We start from the raw sequence: 995 nt of genomic DNA, 5'->3' as shown, positions 1-995 counted from the left end.
TTTCTCCTGGCCCCTGCTTGGACCATGCTCTGTGGTTGTCTTCTGTCCCTTCTTTAAGCTGGCTTTGAACAGGCTTGGTTTGGTCTCTGCCTCTGGAGAACTGGTCCCTGGAATATCCTCATTCCACGAGTTGGGCTGAGGTTTTTCACTATGTAATTTTTGTGTAGGTGGAGCAAAGGTTTTCTTTGTTCCCTTTTCATATTCTAAGGAAATTGAAATTGAAATTTAGGAAACCCAGTGTCTAACAGGGATTGCTGAACATTTTCCATGACATAGTCAAGTTTGAATTAAACAGAAGGAGCTTTTAACAAATCTGTATCTCTTCATCCCTCCCTGCATATTCCATTCCTCTAGCCCTGAGATTACTTTAAAGCAGTTTGGAGAGACATAAATTTGTTATTTGACAAGATTATTTGGTTCTAACATACTCCAAGTTTAATACCAATAATTCAAGTGACTAATACAAGTATGTAGGAAAGTGAATTATTCAAGTATGAATTTTTTTTTAAAATAGGCTCATTTTAACTTCATGAAAATATGTTTTAAAAAAATGATTGCATACTTAGAAATGACTAAAGGCTTAGTCTTTTTTAAATCTATTTTTAACCGATCAAAATGCATATAGAATTGTCTCCAAACTAAACAAACCAGAAGAAAATTCCCAAGACCAAGTCTGATTCCATCTCCTCTATGAAAATGATACTGATCCCACCAAGTATGAATGATAGACTCTTTCTTCTGAGTGCCTTTAACACTTTGTACTTCTCTAGTGGCATTCAGCATATTTAACTTTATATTATAAATACTTAAATGTGTTTTCTCCCTGTGAATTCGTGTGGCTGGGTTTTTTAAGGATTACTTAGTCTTTTTTTTTTTATTTATGTGAATGTGTGTGAACTTTGTGCGTGCAGGTACCCATGGAGGCCATGAGGCATCTAATCTCCTGGAGCTGAAGGTACAGGCAGTTGTGAGCTACCTGATGTGGGTGCTGGGAA

General features: G+C 36.5%; 1 protein-coding gene across 1 annotated transcript in view; it reads right to left on the bottom strand.

Annotated features, from left to right (window-relative positions):
• Positions 1–995, bottom strand: part of Zcwpw1 (zinc finger CW-type and PWWP domain containing 1) — a 25,824-nt gene that overhangs the window by 19,268 nt on the left and 5,561 nt on the right. The window contains exon 3 of the mRNA XM_031391175.1: positions 3–203. Coding sequence (XP_031247035.1) covers positions 3–203 — 201 coding nt within the window. The remainder of the gene's footprint in view (positions 1–2; positions 204–995) is intronic.

Source organism: Mastomys coucha, unplaced genomic scaffold, assembly GCF_008632895.1.
Source record: "Mastomys coucha isolate ucsf_1 unplaced genomic scaffold, UCSF_Mcou_1 pScaffold22, whole genome shotgun sequence".
NCBI classification, from domain to species: Eukaryota; Metazoa; Chordata; class Mammalia; order Rodentia; family Muridae; genus Mastomys; species Mastomys coucha.
This window is presented reverse-complemented; position numbering and strand designations above follow the sequence as displayed.